Source organism: Lutra lutra, chromosome 1 (genome assembly GCF_902655055.1).
Source record: "Lutra lutra chromosome 1, mLutLut1.2, whole genome shotgun sequence".
Lineage (NCBI taxonomy): Eukaryota > Metazoa > Chordata > Mammalia > Carnivora > Mustelidae > Lutra > Lutra lutra.
In genome coordinates this window covers 125,712,213-125,727,366 of record NC_062278.1, presented here as the reverse complement: position 1 = coordinate 125,727,366, position 15,154 = coordinate 125,712,213, and the positions used below count along the sequence as shown (strand labels likewise).

At 45.8% G+C, this 15,154-nt stretch overlaps 1 protein-coding gene across 9 annotated transcripts in view; it reads right to left on the bottom strand.

Moving 5' to 3' along the window:
- Window positions 1-15,154, bottom strand: part of NMNAT3 (nicotinamide nucleotide adenylyltransferase 3) — a 115,997-nt gene that overhangs the window by 63,733 nt on the left and 37,110 nt on the right. For 6 of the 9 annotated variants that reach the window (XM_047735714.1, XM_047735705.1, XM_047735721.1 and 3 more), the window contains exon 2: window positions 3,199-3,348. In XM_047735714.1, the coding sequence (XP_047591670.1) occupies window positions 3,199-3,307 (109 nt within the window). In that variant the 5' untranslated portion in view covers window positions 3,308-3,348. Of the gene's footprint in view, window positions 1-3,198; window positions 3,349-15,154 lie in introns of those variants that run through there. The other 3 variants (XM_047735671.1, XM_047735676.1, XM_047735664.1) reach the window with 3 other exon arrangements.

The window sequence follows — 15,154 nt, the reverse complement described above, 5'->3', positions numbered from 1 at the left end:
ATTTAAGTCTGTCATTTTGTTATTTGCTTTCTATTTGCCCCATCTATTCTTCAGTCCTCTTTCCTTCTTTCCTTTCTTCTTCTAAATTTAGTATATTCTGATTCTATTTTATCTCCTTTGTAGGCTTATTAGCTATACCTTTTTTTTAAGTGGTTGTATTAGGGTTTATTTTATATCTATCTACCTGTCTATCTATGGCACAGTCTACCTTAAGATGATACTATACTACTTCACGTATAGGAATCTTACAAGAGTCTTCCATTTTTCCCCTCCCCATGTTTATGACATTGTCATGTGTTTTATGTCTTATATACTTGTCATATATTTTACTTCTACATATGTTATAGACCCCACAATATATTCCTATTATTTTTGTTTGAACAGTTATCTTTCAAAGAAGTTTAAGTAATAAGAGAAAAACTTACATAATTGCCCATGTGGTTACCAGTGCCTTGTATTCCTATTGTGTAGATCCATATTTCCATTTGGTATCATTTCTCTCTGTCTGAAGGATTTTAGCATTTCAGTAGTGAAAGTCTGATGGTGAAATCTTTCAACTTTTGTATAGTTGAAAAAAAATTTTTTTTGCCTTTGTTTCTAAAAGATATATTTTTTGTTGGATATAGAATCCTAGGTTGATAATTTTTTTCTTTCAGTACTTTAAAGATGTTGTTCCGGGACGCCTGGGTGGCTCAGTTGGTTGGACGACTGCCTTCGGCTCAGGTCATGATTCTGGAGTCCCGGGATCGAGTCCCGCATCTGGCTCCCAGCTCCACGGAGAGTCTGCTTCTCTCTCTGACCTTCTCCTCGCTCATGTTCTCTCTCACTGTCTCTCTCTCAAATAAATAAATAATATCTTTAAAAAAAAATAAAGATGTTGTTCCACTAAATTCCCTTTTGCTGAATTCAGTAATGGGAAATCTGCTGTCCTATTTATTTTTGTTCTGTGGTTGCTTCTAAGATTTATTGTTGGTTTGTGACAAATTTTAGTATCATATACCTTGGTGTTGTTTTCTTCACATTTCTTGCCTCTGGAATTTGAGCTACTTGATAGAATCTGTTTTCATCAAATTTGGAAATTTTTCAGTTATTATTTCTTCAAATATTTTTTCCTGTTCTTCCTCTGTTTTTTCCTTCTAGGATTACAAGTATATCAAGATTCTTTTAAGTTACCCAACATCTCATTTATATTCTTTCTTTTCAGAATTCCATTTTTCCCGCTGTGTTTCATTTTAGATCAATTCTACTGTTCTATCTTTAAGTTCACTAACCTTTTCTTCAGCAATATCTAATCTGTTAATCCTTTCCGGTGTATTTTTCATCCCACGTCTTGTAGTTTTCATCTCTTAGTATTTGAGCTCTTTTTATATTTTCCAGGTCTCTACTTCTGAGCATATGGCACATAATTATAGTAACTGTTTTAATGCCGTTTGCTAATTCTAACATCTGTGTGAATTCTGTTTCAGTTTCGATTGATTTTTCTCCTCATTATGGGTATGTGTACAGACTTTAAATTTTTTGCCACAGAACACCAACTTGCCCTCCAAAAATGTTTCATTTATCCTATCACTACCAATAGATGACAATGTCTATTTCCCTCTCTATCCTGCCACCACTAGATTTTGTCAGTCCTTTAATTTTGCCAATAGCAGAGGCTAAAGCTATTTGCTGCTATAACAGATTTTTACTGAGCACTGACTACAACCTGGTGATGGCCGGTGGAATTTCTGTGATGTTCAAGCAGCCACAGTAGCTGCCATCATGGTACTTATAACTTTGTGGTGTTGACCATGTTTTTATTTGTATTTTCACTGATTATCAGTGACACTGAGCATCTTCTCCCAAGTTTATTGGTCACTTATATTTCTCCTTTGGTATACTGCTACTAATGTTCACTGGATTGTTTGGATTTTTTATTCCTTTGTAAGAGTTATGTATTTACTAAGGATAGATACCCGCTTTCACCTTTCTAAAGATTTATTTGAGAAAGTGTGTGCACAAGTGAAGGGAGAAACAGAGGGAAAGAGAGTCTCCTCAAGGAGACTCCCCACTAGGTGTAGAGCCCTAGGTGGGGCTTGATCCCACAACCCATGAAAACATGACCTCAGCTTAAATCAAGAGTCAGATGCTTAACTGACTGAGCCACCCAGGCACCCCCACTTTCATCTTTTGATACAAAGACATTCCCTTTAAAATAAACTAATAGTTGTACATAATTTCTTTGAAGAAATTATTTGCATGTTACTGGAATACTTTTTTTCTACATTAAAAATAAATAGGAATTGATTCTGATTTAAAAACAATGCCCTTCTCCTTGCTCAGTGGGAGCCTGCTTCTCCATCTGCCTCTGCCTGCCACTCTGTCTGCCTGTGCTCACTCTGAAAAATAAATAAAATCTTTAAAAAACAAAAACAAAAAAAAAAATGCCCTTAAAGGCAAATATTTTTGAATACAAAAATACAAAATACATATACGAATACTTAAGGTATACATAAATATATAAATACTTCCATATGTATCTGACATCAACATATAAATGATTTACATTCTTTTTAGAAATAATTATGCAGATTCCAAATGCCATTTTACTCTCTTAATAATGAAATGGAAAGTCAGAGATGGAACGTTTCTAGATTAAATATTCCCAGCTGATGAAATATTTCTGGCAAAGCCATGCCATCTGTATTGGAAATGCCCTATATGCAAGATTGTTAATTTGTAATTGTCTAAGATCTATTCAAAGAAAATGTCAAAATTCCCATTATAGCATGTTTGCTTACCCACTGAACAGCAGCAAGAGTTCTCATGCACACACACAAGAGTAGCGAGGCACACACTACCTCCTTATCCGGCTGCACAGGAAGCAGGTAAATGCTTCCTGGGAGTATCAGGAAGAATGCCCAGAGACACAGTTTCTAGAAAGTGCCCATTGTCTTTTTAGCCTTTGTGGGCAACAAGTGGCAGGGGATACTGGAGCCTGACAAGTTGTCCACTTTATGGCCAGGGATAGGACTTGTCCACATATCACAGGGCTAAGAGGTTAGCTCTCCGAATATGATGGGGGAATGTATGCCACCAGTTATGCTGTGAATTCCTATACTGAGCAGTTTTAATAATGGTGGTGATGACAACAGATAGCAGAACCCTACGAGGCCCAAGCCATCAGTTTGTCCATTGGGCCTGGCCCCTCTGACTGACCTGTCTGATGTAGGTGGTCTCTGGCCACTTCAAACAAGCGCAGGTGCATGTTGGTGATGGGATTGAAGGAGCCACAGGCCAGGAGCACCACTGGGATTCGGCTCTTCATCTTCTCAGGCACATCCGCACCCGCGGCAGTGGCCACCCTGCCTTCATGGGGACAAAAACTGATGTTAGAGAGCTGGCACCAGACAACTGTCCAGATCAGCATCCCTAAAGCATACAGAGGCTATTACTTCTCATTTATAAGGTGACTGAGGGGGCAGTAATAACAGTAACAACATTTATGGAGGCTTTACCGTGGGCCAGGACCTGTGCTCAACACTATGTCACTTAGTGTTGTCACCCCCTTACCTCCGCAAATCCTTTCCAGAATCCTGAGCGGTCACCTATCCAGCTCAGGGACCTTAGAAGCTACACAACTGGAATGCAGACAGCCTGATGCAGAGACCATGTTCTTCTTATAAGCTCTATAACCTCCCTGGGCTCTGATAGGTTACCTTAAAATCAAAAGGAGGTATGTAAGACCCCCATATGTCATCTCTGATAGTCCAAGTGAAACTCACTATGTCCCAGAGTAGACTGGTACTTAAAAAAAAAAAAAAAAAAAAGAAAAAAAAAACCCAACTTATTTAAAAATACTTTCAGATTTGCAAGTAGAGTTGCAAAATTTGAGCCAAGAATTCCTATATATCCTTTACCCAGATTCCCCAAATGCTAACATCTTACCACATTTGGTTTATCACTCATTCTCTCTCTCTACACAATACACACACACACACACACACACACACACACATTTTTACCTGTAATTTTTTTTTCAGGTGTTTAAGGGTAAGTTGTAGACATAATAATTCTTTATCCTTAAGTACTTCAGTATGTGTTTTCTAAGAACAAAGGCATTTTCTTATATAACTACAGAGCAATGATTAAAATCAGGAAATTAAGATTGTTACAGAATGAGTATCTAACCTACAGATCTTTTCTGATTTTACCTATTGTCCTTTATCTAGGGAAGAAGCATTTTGAGGGTACCATCCACCTTCCAGTCTCCACCACCTGGGGATTTCAGGGCCAGGGTTAGGTTAAAGGAAAGGAATAAACAGGCTGGGCTCTAGGACATGCTGGCAGACATGGCTCTCCTGTCTCTGAGATGCTCCCTCCTGGAGCGGTGAGCTCTACTGGAGTTAGGCTATTTTATGGGGGACAAATCACAGTCCCTCTCTGAGCTGCAGTTTCCTCATATGCAAAATGGGGATAATATGATATCCTCTTACAGGGTTGTTGTGAGGATAAATGAGCTATGTATGAGAAGTCTTACTTTTTATTAAAAGTAAGCATTTAATAAATTACCATGGCTGTGGCGATGATCATGCCAATAATGAAATGGGTGCTGCAGCTGCTGCCCATGACAAAGAGGAGAGAGGAGGTGGCTCCCAGTGAGCCTCACCCCCTAGTACTCACCTGCAGTCCCTCCCCTTGAGTGTGGGCTGGGCCTAATAACTTGCTTCTACTAAATAGAATACAGCAAAAGAGTGGGATTTCGCTCCACAGAGGTTACAAAAAGTCTCTGGCTTCCCTTTTGCTTTCTTGTTTGCTCATTCTGATGAAGCCGGCAGTCCTGTTGTGAGATGCCTCATGGGGAGACCCGTGGGACAAAGAACTGAAAGGGGACCTCTAGTGCCAACAGCCTGTGAGGAATGAAATTCTGCCATAGCACATTAGTGAACGTGGAAGTGGGCCATTCCCCAATCAAGTCTTTAGATGAGACCGAAGGCCTGTGAACATCTTGACTGCAGGCTTCTGAGAGACTCTAAACCAGAAGACCCACTTAAGTAAATTATAGAAATATTCCCAACTCATAGAAACTATGAGATAATAAATGTATTATTTTAACCTGCTAAATTTTGGGTTAATTTGTAAAGCAGCACGGGTAACTAATACAGTGACCTACAGGAAAAATGCATGGTGGTTCTGACTATAATTCTGCAGTGGCAGGGGTAACATGGAGAGTTCTCAGTCACTGGAACCTGGAACTCTCTTTGTACCTAAGGAAACTATTGTAATCTGGCCTTCGTTGTATGCTTCTCCAGATCCAATGCAGCTGCCTACTTTCAGACTTTTTGTCATGCAAGAAAAGACACCCTCTATCTGTTGAAGTCACTGAAGTTAGGAGGCTGGGACTTCTAGTCAAATGCTGCAAAGGCAGGGACTTATGTTCAACCACTGCCTGCCTCAAACTTCAGCAACAGGGGAATACTTGTCAGTGGTTTCTTTGTGAGCTCCTCATGGCTTCCTGCTTCAAGCTTTTGTACATGTTATTTCAGTTTCCTCTAACTGGAATACCCCCCAGCATACCCCCATCTGTTAAGATTCAACTTAGGTGATCATCTATGACTTCAATCACTATTTCTTGACTGCCTACTAGGTGCCTGTATCAGTTAGGGATGCATTTGGCTACAAGTCCCAGAAGCCTAAAACTTTAATGGCTTATACACACAGAGGTTATTTGTTTCTTGCATGACAAGAAGTCTAAGTAGGCAGCCGCCATTAGGTCACTGGCTCAACAAGGACCTGCAGTTCTCTCAGTTTTTCCCTCATGGTCACAAGATCGCTGCTGTGGCTACAGCCATCTTGAATGTGATCAAGGCAAGAAAGAGCAAAGAGCTACTCTGGTTGTAGCTCTTAATCAAAAATACAGCTTCTCGGGCACCTGGGTGGCTCAGTGGGTTAAATCCTCTGCCTTCGGCTCAGGTCATGATCCCAGAGTCCTGGGATCGAGCCCCACATCGGGCTCTCTGTTCCGCGGAGAGCCTGCTTCCCCCTCTCTCTCTCTGTCTGCCTCTGCCTACTTGTGATCTCTGTCTGTCAAATAAATAAATAAAATCTTAAAAAAAAAATACAGCCTTTCCAGTAGGAAGCAGCAAAGAAAAGGGAATTGGAAATAGGATTAGCTAATGCACGGCATCTGCCATAGACTTGGGGATACAAGGGCCATGGAGCTGGCTGCCGAGCTGGCTTTTCTGACAGCTAGCTGGGGTCGGGGGATTTATGACCTACCTTCCATAAACCACAGACCACATTCTTTTGGAAAAACCTGCTCTTGTGCCTTTCCCACCCACCAGACAATAAGCCCACTAAGAACAGGAGTGGTGTTTCCTTCATCTCTGGCTTCCACCTTCAAGCACAGCACCTGGCCCCGAGGAGGGCTCAGTGAAGATTGCAAAGGGTGGTGGCTAGCTGTAGAGGGAAACTGGGTCCTGGCAGGGGGAAGGCCTAATGCACTTCCTAATGTAGAGATGTTGTTCTGGATGTATTCTGAGGTACAGTATGCAGGTAAAAAGAACTTCCAACCTACGTGGGCTACAGTTTCTTCAATCTTCCTTGAAGGCAGCAGTAACACCCCCAACTGCGGCAGAAGAAAGCAGTCTGCAAGCTACTGCTGCTAGCTTTTTCCTGGGGAAGGTGGGTGGTTTAATGAGATATTATTTGCAGAGTGTGCTTAGCTATTCACAAAAGCAGCCTTGTGATGACTCTATCTGGAGAGGCTGGCTGATGTACAAACTATGATGAAGCCTTTCAAAATTCTATTTCGTTTTGACAAAATATAATTTTTTAGAGCTGCTAAAACACGTAACGGCAGCATCTCAGGTAACCTGGGGTTTTGATTGTTTTTTTTTTTTTTTTTTTCAAAAGTTCCCAGAAACTATAAATTAGATCATTTGTTTGAATGGTGGCATCAACAGCAATGGAGTGTGATGTTGGGGAGAAGTATAAATGACATTTAATGTGTCTGTCTTGTCTTTTCTTTCCTTGCCAGCAGTGCACCGAGCCACAATGCTCCAGAATGACTGAGCCTGTTGGGGCCACGGCTGGGGCGGGAAGAGGCACTGAGTGTGGGTTCCCAGGCTCAGGAACAAGGTTGGTGCTCCTGCCTCACTTGTGTACTCTAACCTGCGTCAAGTAAACCTGCTCCCACGCCCAAACCCAATGAAACACAATGACAGCCTTAGAACAGACTCACTCCAGGGGCCACCAGGAGAATAAACCAGGTTCCGATTTGCATGCAGGTCTCCTCAGACACGAGGGCAGATGTAGGCCATAAAGTGAGTCACCTGCCCTGCCATCGAGTAGTATCTAGTGAGACGAAGCAAGGGCGGGACGACGTGGGCAATCGATGTTTCTCATCAAGAAGCATTTTTTTAAAAATTATTTTTGAGAGAGAGCAAACACAAGTGGGGGGAGGGGCAGAAGGAGATGGAGGCTCCCCCGCTGAGCAGGGAGCCCGATGTGGGGCTCCATCCCAGGACCCTGAGATCACAGGCCTGAGCTGAAGGCAGACGCCTAACCAACTGAGCCACTCAGGCGCCCTCATCAATAAGCAGAGTGAGCAGTAATTGCTGCTGATGAACTTAAGCTGAGAAGGAGGCATGCGTGACCTTCTTGGAATTTCTCATTGAAAAGGAGAGACAGGTGAACAGCTTCCACCTGGGGCCACAGACTCCTCTCCAGATATAGACCACCTCTGGCTTCACAGCCACCCCAACAGCATGTCACCCCACTCTTCGAAGGCAGCACACTGCTTCCCTTCCCCCCACTTCTGCAGATGCTGTTCTGGCTACCTCAAACACCCTCCTCCTCATCCCTGCCTTCAAGCTGTTCTCCTTGGAGTGTTTACCCAACCCCCGGCCCCTCACCAGGCTATACATCCCTAGGACCCGCTTTATCACTTTCTACTTCCAGCTGCCACAGAGCTGCCATTGCTTCGTCCCCATCATGCTCTCCCCCAAACAGAAGGTGAACTCCTACGGGGCGGCTTCTCATTCACGTGGGTCCCCTCGCCTCCTGCACTGTGCCTAGCACACAGGTGCTCAGGAAATGTGGAGAACGAATGAGAGAATGAGGGATGGTCTCCAACTGAGCATCGTCCTTTGCAAGCGGCTACTTCTTCGGTTCTGTCCCAAACAGTCCTGAACTGGGCCTGCCGCAGATATAAACTGACCTTTCTGGCTTCGAAGAGGCACTTCAGACCCCAAGACCCCACTCCACTTCAGACTGAAATCCAATAAGACATTCCTGCCCTGGTGCACCATGGTCCATGGCAGGATCCCATCGGCCTGGATATGCCGACTTCCCGCCCACTGACACCAAGGGCATTCCTCTGCTCTGGAGAGCTGGAGGCTAGCAGCTGCTGCCCTGACAGGCACAGGCTCTGCAGATGTGGTTAAATTCAGGACCACATATGGGGAGGTTAGCCTGGATTATGCAGATGGGCCCAGTTTTATCATGAGGGTCCTAGAGAGGAGGAGGAAGGGGGGTCAGACACCGAAAGATGCAAGGGTCCAAGTGACCATCAGGAGGTAAGAGGCTATGCTGCCAACTTTGACAGATGATGGGGTGAGGAACCACGCGGTGCAAGTGGCCTCCAGGAGCTGGAACTGGCAAAAGGAAACAGATCCTCCCCTAGAACCTTCAGAAGGAATGCAACCCTGTGGACACCTTGGTTTCAGACTTCTGACTTCTAGAATGGTAAGAAAATAAAACTGTTGTTTTCAACTAGTCATTCAGGGCAATCTGTTACAGTAGCCATAGGAAATAAATACACTCCCCGATGTGGGTGCAGGCTCTCTACAGTGACCTCACGCAGGGGCAAGGAAGGTGAAGGAACTGAACCAGTGACGAGCGTCCTGACGGGTATGTTGGACCAGAGTGGCAGAGGCCCAGAAATCACCCAGGGTGAGTGACGGACTAAAAGCACACTGATGTGGCTGTGTGTGGGTGACTCAGGATCCAGGCTGCAGAGGGTATAAAGATCCCACAGCCCCTAGGGGGTCTCCAGAGACTTGATTTCATTCCACAGGGAATGAGGAACCTCAGAAGGATTTTGAATGGGGGTGGGACTTACTTCCATTTCTGTTTCAGGAACAGCTCTCAAGTGCTCCCAGGAGAGTGCATCGGGAAGGCCCAAGGCAGCTCCTGCCCAGATCCCGCTGCCTGGGGAAGGGCAGGCGCTTTCCCAGCTCACGGGAGGATAACCTTTCCTGCTGCCTACATTTCACTTCAATCACCAGGTAATGTGATGCCAGCCAATGGCCCACATGCACCAAATTCTAACTAAGTGTGCACCCTTTGGCCCATTTGTCACAGGCCGTCGCAGAGACACAGGAAGGAAAGACGAGCCAGGAAGGTTAAGTGCCGTCACCGCAGATGTAATGTGCTAATGCTCATCGCTTGGGAGGCAGTCAATTTACCTTTCCCTGCGGTGAGCGCCTCTAACAGGACCTGGCTCTTCAGAAAGGGGCTGAAAACATCCCTGTTTATTATAGACATAAAGCGGATGGCTTCAGGCAGAATGGAAATGGATTCTACAAACATCTTTCATTACACAGACCTCTTGACCGGACTCCTCATCTTAAAGAAAACAAGAGATGCGGTTTGTATTTCTGGGGTTGACGAGCACATTTTTCAGGACCCGGGGAAATCATTTCCATCTGCAAGAGTATGTCAACTTCTCCAGGGCAATCAACCTTCACGCGAACTCTGGGCACTTTTTCTTTTCAACTTTGCCGGATTCACCTGCTGTTGCTATGGGCACACAGTGCTGCTAGGAACAGAAGCTGAGCGAGCCTTCATTGTCAGTGTGAGGCTCCTCCGTCAGCCACCTCTCCGTGGAAACAAACATGCCAATTAAGCACTCATCCTAATTACAAGCCTCCCAGGAAAGCAGGCAGCCTGGCTCTTCGGTTGAGAAAACTTTCAAAAGATGTAAAGGAGGCACAAGGAATGGAATGAGGTCTCTTGCAGGCCCACGCTCAGGAGCTGGGACGCATTTTGACTGGTGCAGGAAAGTGGAAGGGAGTCACAGCTACGGGCTTGCCAAGTGAAAGGAGATGCGTTGTGTTCCAACTTTACACATATCAGGCTGATTCTTGAAGCCTGCCTAGAAGGAAAGGGTCTGTGCCTGCATTCTGGTCAGGAACCTCATCAACTTGTCTGAGCCTCAGTGAGCCCCAGGGAAGATGGAGATAAATCACATACTGCGTAGGGCTGTCATGGGGCTTACCAGAGCTGACCCACCTACCACAATGCTTGACCCATAGGGGGTTCTCCAGAAATATTAGGTCCGCTTTCCTTTCATTATGTTTTTATTTATTTTTTAAGAATTTATTTCTTTGACAGAGAGAGAGCACCAGTAGACAGAGAGGCAGGTAGAGAGAGAGGAGGAAGCAGACTCCCTGCTGAGCAGAGAGCCCGATGCGGGACTCGATCCCGGGGCCTTGAGATCATGACCTGAGCCGAAGGCAGCGGCTTAACCCACTGAGCCACCCAGGCGCCCCTCCTTTCAATTATGTTTAAAGCAGAGCTCACCATCCCCACCTCCACCTGCTTTTTCACTGTTTTTGCAGTCACCCACGATCAAAACCTGACAGCCTTAGGGCTGCCTCAGCATCCACCTGCCTGTTAGGCATCTCTTCCTGACCGGCCTGGCCCAGGGGATGTGCCCACAGAAGGAAGCTCCTGAGGAAGGCCGTCCCACACACCACTGCTCTAATCTTCCACCCTGATTCAACCCTAACAACTCAGCACTGAGCGTCACTTGTCCCTGAAGCTAAGACTTGATTGTGAGAAACAGGTAGTGTAATGTCATGCTGGTAGAAATATCATCTGATGCTGAATACGCTCCAGATCACAGCTGACTTGCCACCTTGGAGCAAAGAAGGTAGAAGAGACAGGGGAGACTATGAGAAGTGTCTGGCGTCTCCTGTGAGCAGTGCCAAGTAGCAGATAATTAAAATCACAACCTACCAGCAACTGTGCTAGTGCCTCAGAGGTACAGGGCTAAATGAAACCTGGCCCCTGTGCTCCAGAAGATTATAGTCCGGCAGGAAGAACAAACCACTAGGCCCCCAGGTGGGACAGAGTCTGCTGGGAACCTCCCACTACCCACTTCTGCCTTTCTCTTTAGTAACAGAGTCTCTGTCTTTTGCTGGCAGGTTACTATATTCCCCAGTCTCGGTGGCAGGGGAAGGCTGTCCAAGTGCCGAAGGTCTGGCCAAAGATCTATGAACAGAAGTGCTGCGTGATACTTCCAGAACCTTCTTGAAATGGGAAAGGCCTGCCCTTCTCCTCTGCACTCCTGCTGACTACAATGTGATGGCTGGAATATGGCAGCAATACTGGACCAACTCCCAGTCTGACAGAGAATAAGCCAAGAGAAAGCCAGGACCTTAATGACCCTGGAGTGGCCATACCAGCCCCAGACTGCCTACCTTCAGGCTTCTTTTTCCTGGGGGAGAAATAATCTTGTAAGTCACCATTATTTTCTATTTTTCCATTATATATGATGAAACCCAGTTCTAACTGATATACTGATACTTAATGAATGTTTACTGAACTAGTGTATAAAGGAATGAAAAAGTGTGTAAACTTTGAGAAGCCTCTACTGCCCCAGTTAAACCTGTTTTATATGCAGAAACTCAGATGGATATTGTTTGAAAGGGAAAATATACCTAAGGAAAAAAATCTATCATAACTTAATTTTTTATATGAATTTTTCATGGGAGGGAAAAATCCTTACTCAGGACTCTAGAAGGCTGAAATGTATAGCAGTGAATCTGCTCTTCTGTAGATCACAAAAGCCAGACTCTGTCCTATCTCCTTCCCCCCAAAACAGATTCATTATGGTGTGCTGTTGCACTCTGCTTTGAGTGGGCATTTGCCATATGGCTTGGCAGTTTAATGGTTTTCTGATACTTGACAAAAATGAAGCACAATCATTTTGCAAGGAGTCTGCGTTCCTAGATGGGTCTTTTCCAAATAACAGCTGTGCCTCAAAATTGAGTTACTCAAATTGCAATTTGTGGACACAATGCTCAAACATTTACAAGTGAGCAAAACCTCAAATCACTTGGGCTATTTCCAGGCTTCGGAGTTTATGAAGTTTTTAGCAGTGTTATGAGTGTGCAGCTGTCAACAAACTCAAGCCAAAGTCTCCAAACCACCAGCCCCGGCAGGCAGTAGAGATGGCCTACTTAGCAGCAGGACACGTGCCGCCGGCCACAAACCCTCAGGAGTGAAAGAACACAAGGGTAGGAAGCTTCACACTAAAGCCCGCAGACCAAATCCCTCTGCCTTTCTCTCTACTCCCTACCATGCTGTACGGATGATAGCAAATCTACAGCTCGAGCCCTGACCTTGCTTATGGGCCCCTACAGGTCCAGGGATGACCCCACCTGGCACTGGCTTGATCACCAGCCACATAAACACGGATTCAAAGCCGAGTAGCAAGACTTCGAAACTGAGTGACCTTGAGTTTATCAGTCAGGAGAATCCATATGAGATACACTAACAATCCCCAAATCTCAGGAGCTTTAAACAATAAAGGTCTGTTTTATGTTCCTATTACACGCGCATTCCACGCTGGTTGAGGCTCTGTTCTGTACCATCTTTTCCCCTCAATCCAGGACTCCAGCCAATGAGCAGTCACTACCTGGAATATAGTGTCTGTAGCAGAGGGAAACAAAATGGGCTCCAGAAGGACTGCTGCCAGCAACTGTACCATATGGTTGCCTCACATTGGCACGTGTCACTTCCAACAACCCTGCCCAACTTCACCAAGTTAGAAAATATAATTGACTCTAGCTCTCCACCTTCAGGACACAGAAATATTTGGTGAAGAGCCTTGTGCCTACTACCGTCAACCAACCACTCGCGCCTCAGTGACCTATCTGGAAAATGGAGATAATGACACCTCCTCAGATTGTTCTAAAGGTTCATCAGAGTTGACCCATGCAGAGTACTCAAAACAGTGCCTGGCCCACCGGAGGTTCTCCAGAAACACCACCTCCTTTCCTTGCCTTCAAAACAGAAATCATTTCCCACTCCTTCTTCAGGCTGCCCAAACCCCTTGTCTGCAAAAAGTTCCACCCTTTTCCTAGTCACTTTCAATCAAAACATGCCAGTTAGCTAGGACATCTCTTCATCCTTCATCATGTCCTCCAATACAATGAACCTCCAAGCACGGCCAATATACCATGAGGTCTTCACTTCCCATCACTACTGAGACCCAACCTACTACTGGATTTCATTATCTTCTTGTGTAAGTTAGGATTTTTAAAAATCGCAGATGAGATAAACAAGCTCTGGTCGTCCTAGTTCCCCTCCATGGCCACCGAAGGCAAAGCAGTAAAGGAGCATGGAATCATGGGAAGGCCACCAGGCCACCACACAGAGTAAAGGATGAGCTGAACATGAGGTCTCAGGGTGGACAAGGGACAGGGCAGGGCCAGAGTCTCAGCCTGGACGGAGTCCCATGATACAGACATGGTCAGTGGGACTCACACCAATGTACAGTGTTGTTCCTAGAGAGGAGCTGTTGATGTGGGCTGGACAGACCCTTAGCCACCCCCACTGATAGCTTCCACATGTGGTGAGAGAAACTCTGGAATCCTTCCCCCCCCCTTCACTTCCTCCCCAATCCAATCTTTTCTCAATTATGCTAAACGGATTAATAGTCCGTAAGTTTGGGTTAAGTCACTGAAACTACTTTGACAAACTACTGAGGGTCTGCCATGCACCAGGCACTGTTTAAAACCCGGGACTTCATGCCAAGCCAGTGATGAATCTTCAGCAATTTGTTCTCCATTGGCATTTGGCTGCTCAGCCATGTCCTTCATGTGGCATGAGACCTTTGGAGATTTTAGTACCACTCCACCTCTAATTGTTTTCCGACCTATTCCCTACATGTGCTCCCTGTCCTTCCCAAGCTCAGACCACCTGCTGTTCTCTGCTGGGTCTTACGAGTGTTCCCACTCCTTGGGCTTCTGTTTATGCCACTTCCTAGAGCTAGGTGGTCTCTTTCATGCCAGCTCTCCCACACAGCTTCCCCCAGCAGCCCCTAGAAGTCACTGTTCCATCCTCTGACCTCTTAAAGGTGATACTCTGTCTGTATTATTGAGTCTCTGCTCTTTTCTTGCCTAACGGATTATAAATCCCTGAGGGCAGGGATCCCATGGGGTCTAATGCAGAGTGGAATGCAAATAAGGAATATTCACTTTATTCCCTGGGGACAAGATAAAAGTGAAAAGTAGATCCAAATGAGAGCCAGAGAGCACTGGTCACTCCCTGGCATGGTCTAGGCCGAAGCACCTCCATTCTTGCCTCCAATATCCAACACTTGCTGGCTTTTCCTGTTCGTTTTACCTGATGCAAATTTCTGTCTCCCTATCTGGGGCATCAGCTCCCTTCTGGACTTGAATTTTGCTCTCACCCCATATTGTGTCTGCCGCCTTGGCTGGGCTGCACCCAGGATCCTCGCTTGCACCTTAGAGCCATCACCTGATTCCTCTCTCCATTCCCTGCCTCTGCTCCTGCCCAATACAGGGAACATGTCCAGGGCCCTGCTCCAGTCCAGCAGCAGGCAATGAACCACAGTGAGTGTTGGGAAAAGCAGTCCCACACCCTCTACAGACCAGGGAGATTCCCTGTATGGCAGAAAAACACAGAGTTGTCCACAATGGTGGCAGGGGATCACAGCGTAGCCCTTCTAGTGCTCAGAGAACAAAACTGAGAGCCATCTGGGCTCTTCTCTCTCCCTTGCCTCAGCGCCTGTCAGTTCCACCTCTGCAGTATCTTTGTTATCCGTCTCTCAAACTCCACAGTCCCTGCCTTGGATTGGGGCTCATTTTTTCTCAGTTGGACCTAAGTGAGCCCTTACCTGTCCCCAGTGTCACCCACTAGGCCCATCTCTGCTAGCTCCCAAGGGATCTTTTGGCATGCACATATGGTTTCCTGCTTCCCCCATCACCCAATCACGTTGTGGGTAATGACACTCCTCAGTGTGGCATCTCTGCGCCTTATGGTCTGGCCATGCCTGTTTCGTCAGCCTCCTCCCTTCCTTCCAAGCCCCTCCCCAGGGCTGCTCCATCTAACCACTTTTCAACCTGTCCTAAGTCCC